The following is a 3,729-nucleotide window of genomic DNA, read 5'->3' on the forward strand; positions in this document are numbered from 1 at the left end:
CTATGCAGTTTGGACTCATAGTGATCCTCCTGTCTCAGCCTCCCTAGTGCTGAGGTTACAGGCCTGTGCCACTAAGCCCTGTGCTGGGGCTGGAACAGTGTGCCCAAGTTTCCAGGCTGGCTTTGGCATGCGGTACTGGGGATCAAACTCAGGATCTTGTGCTTGCCAGGCAGGTGCTTTTGCCACCCAGCTGGGGGAGTTTACCTTCTATGCACTTTGAGCATTGCTTTGGACAATGGCAGAAACAGCTCTGCTGCATGACCTAAATGTGGTGCAACTGAGAGTGCTAGTTTGCTGAAGGGGAGCCACATTCCAGTTAGCCTTGCAAAAAAATGTAAAGCCAGGTAGGTGTCAGGGAAGTCCAAAGCTAATGTACATGATAGTAGAGCCCAAGAACGCTTTTTTTTCTGCTACCTAGAAAAAGGAATTAGGCACAGATTGCAATAGGAAGTATTTGGTCTGGAAGCCAGGAATCACTTGTCAATGGAACATTTTAGAAAGTAGACAAACTAGTGATGTTGCTTTCATGGGGAAAGCATACTGCTTTTTAGACTTAATAGACTCAGATCCCCTTACATCTTTAAAACGTTGCATACAAATTTTATTATTATTCATAAAATGGAAATTCTTCAATATTTCTTACCTTTATTTCCTTTGACAATTAAAGGCTTTTGTTTCCTTTTTCCTAGGTTAGGACTCCTAAATGGAGAAGCCAAAGAAGAGCTTTTTGGCAAATGTATTTCACACTTTTTTCCTGTGATTTCCAGGATCTATTGCTTACATTAGTGGACATTTTAATAAATATGACTAAGTAGTTTTATAAAACTAGTTCTTTTCTCTCTCTTCTTTTGCATGTAGCTCAGTCCGAGTTCAAGAATGAAGAAGCTGCCTCAAGGTCGTCCCGTGCCTCCCCTTGGACCTGAGACAAGAGTATCTGTAGTCTGGGTGGAACGCTATGATGATATAGGTATTGTATAAGGACTTCATCCGTAATAGGATGATAGTGATTTGCCAACATCTGAAAGAAATGGAACCCTGCATTGCAACTCCACCGTTCAGTGTATTAAGCTTCAGATTGCTTATCTGAATTGGGGATAATTATGGCACTTATTTCATGGTGAAAATATAATGAGGCCAAGGGCCGGTGGTATAGCTCAGCGGACTAAGCACTTGCTTAGGTAAGTGTAGGGGCCAGGGTTCGATTCCTGGCTCCACATGCTGCGCCAGCCCCACCTCTGAGTGTGCTGAGCTGATGATAGAGTCCGGGTGCGGTGGCGCGCGCCTGTAATCCCAGCACTTAGAAGGCAGAAATCAGGAGGATCACTACTAATGTGGGCTATGTAGTGAAACCCTGCACACAAAAGAAAACTTTATAATGAGGCCAGTAGTTATAAAGTTTTTAGCTCTTCCTGTTCGCAGCATAAATACTGTCCCAGTCAGCCTAGGACCTCTAGTTTGGGTAAAGGAAAACACTTCGCACTCTTCTCACTGTGCCCTCTAGTTTTAATGTAAAGATGACTTTGTCCCTTCTAGGTTTTACTATGTTTTCTATAAGAAGCAGGAGAGTATTAGAAATGCATACCTAACCTAAGATCCCATCGTCCTCAGAAGTAGTGGGAAAATGTAATAGTTGCTCAGATCATGGTCCCTAAAATGTTCTGCTTTAGATGAATTTAGCCAAGACATCTTTTTTTTTTTTTTTTTTTTTCCCCTCGAATGCCTTCAGGGCACTTTTGGCCAGCAGGAGAGTTGTGAGGTTCGAACTCCAGCAACCTGAGGCTGACAGCTTTGTGGAAGCAGCCACTTAAAGGCCTGAGCTAGGGCCAGGCCCCCTAGCCAAGACATCTTGAAGGAGATTTTTCTTTTTTTAATTTTGGAGAATCATTAGGATTACCTGTTACAGGACTGCACAATCTTAAATATTTGTCCTGTCTCTTTACTAGTGTAAAGAGAGTAGGAACTTAAGATTTCCTATGAGTTGTTTGGGAAAAATGAGAGTGATATTAATTTTAATGCTATTATTTTCTTCCAGAAAACTTTCCCCTTTCAGATCTAATGACAGAGATCAGTACTGGCGTGGAAACGACTGCAAACAGTAGTACTTCTCTGAGGTTTGTCCTTATTATTTCCCTGAAGTTCATCCGCGTGTGTTTTTATATATTGATTGCAGCTTAATAAAATAGAATTACAATGTATTACAGAAGTTGAAGGCAAAAATAGTAAGTCAGAGAAGTTTGTACATAAATGCAGGTGGCTATTAAATTAATGAAAAGTTTTAAAAATCATTTTATTCAAGTATGATTAACAAAAAGTTGTACGTATTTGATGTATTTAACTGGGGGCTTTTGTATTTAACTTGTGGAGATTGAAGATAAGTACACATGGAACCACCAGAATCAGTGCTATACACATACTTATCACCTCCAAAGGATCCTCTTACTCACATAATTACTATTTTCTTGTAATCCTTAACAGAAAATCTACCCTCTTAGCAAAATTTTAAATCTAGTATTATTAATGTTAGCAGCAGTGCTGTATGATTAATCGTTAGGACTTGTTCTGCATAAATGAAACTTTGTGCACTTTCATTAATTCCTTCCCATTTTCCTTTCTCTACCCCCATTCTACTCTCTGCTTCTAAGAATTTGATTATTTTATATTCATCATAAGTGGTATCATGTAGAATGTTGTCTTTTTGTGCTTGGCGTATTTCATTTAGCATAATATCTCCAGACCCATGTTATTAGAATTGATAGGTTAACATTTTAAGGCTAAATAATACCCCTTTATATGTATATACCCCATTTTTAAAATCCATTCATCTGTTAATGTATATATGCAGGTTTCTACCATCTCAGCTATTGTGAGTGATGCTGGATTAAACATGGGAGTGGAGATACCATATTAGGCTTACATATTTTAAGATAGCACTGGTTCTCTTTGAGATCCTTATTTCAATCCTTTTGGATATCTATCCACAAGTAATATTGCTGGATCATGTGGTAGTTGTACTTTTTAATTTTTTTGATGAATAGCCTTACTGATTTCCGTAGTGGTTATACTGATTTTCATTCCCACCAGCACCATACAAGGGTTCCCTTTTCTCTATCCCCACCAACATTTACCTTTGCTTTTATGAAAATGATCAGCCTAGTAGGTGTGAAGTGATATATCACTGTGATTTTGATTTTCATTTCCCTAGTAATCAGTGATATTGAACACCCTAGCAGGGATTTTTTAATTTTTTAATTTTTTTTGCGGTCCTGAGGATTGAACTCAGGACCTTGCACTTCCCAGGCAAGCACTTATTCTACTGAGCTATCTCCCCAGCCCTAGCAGGAATTTTTAAATGGTATCATTAATTGCTGTTTATATTTATTTGTAGAAAAAAGGAAAACAGAAAAGTTGTGGCAATTAATGAAGACTATCATAACAATATTAAGTAGAAAAGATGGAGTTAAATTAGGGAAAAATATGGACAAATGGCAGTCTTAAGTATCTTAACCTAACACGCTATTTAATAGGGAAATACTTGTTTATTTTTTATTTTTTGAGACAGTGTCTCTGTAGTCCAGGCTGGCATAACGCAAGCTGACTTTGAACTTGCAGTGGTCCTCCTGCCTCAGCCTCCCAAGTAGTAGGATTACAGGCATGTGTCACCACACCCAGTTTACTGAGAAAATATTTCATTTTAAAATTTTATTATTAAAATAAAAATAAAGGGGCTGG

At 38.5% G+C, this 3,729-nt stretch overlaps 1 protein-coding gene across 1 annotated transcript in view; it reads left to right on the top strand.

The window, feature by feature from the left end:
* Ralgapb (Ral GTPase activating protein non-catalytic beta subunit) overlaps positions 1-3,729 on the top strand; it is a 153,112-nt gene that overhangs the window by 126,784 nt on the left and 22,599 nt on the right. The window contains exons 27-28 of the mRNA XM_012514666.2: positions 859-967; positions 2,033-2,111. Of these exons, the coding sequence (XP_012370120.1) occupies positions 859-967; positions 2,033-2,111 (188 nt within the window). The remainder of the gene's footprint in view (positions 1-858; positions 968-2,032; positions 2,112-3,729) is intronic.

Source organism: Octodon degus, unplaced genomic scaffold (assembly GCF_000260255.1).
Source record: "Octodon degus isolate 3935 unplaced genomic scaffold, OctDeg1.0 scaffold00037, whole genome shotgun sequence".
NCBI lineage: Eukaryota > Metazoa > Chordata > Mammalia > Rodentia > Octodontidae > Octodon > Octodon degus.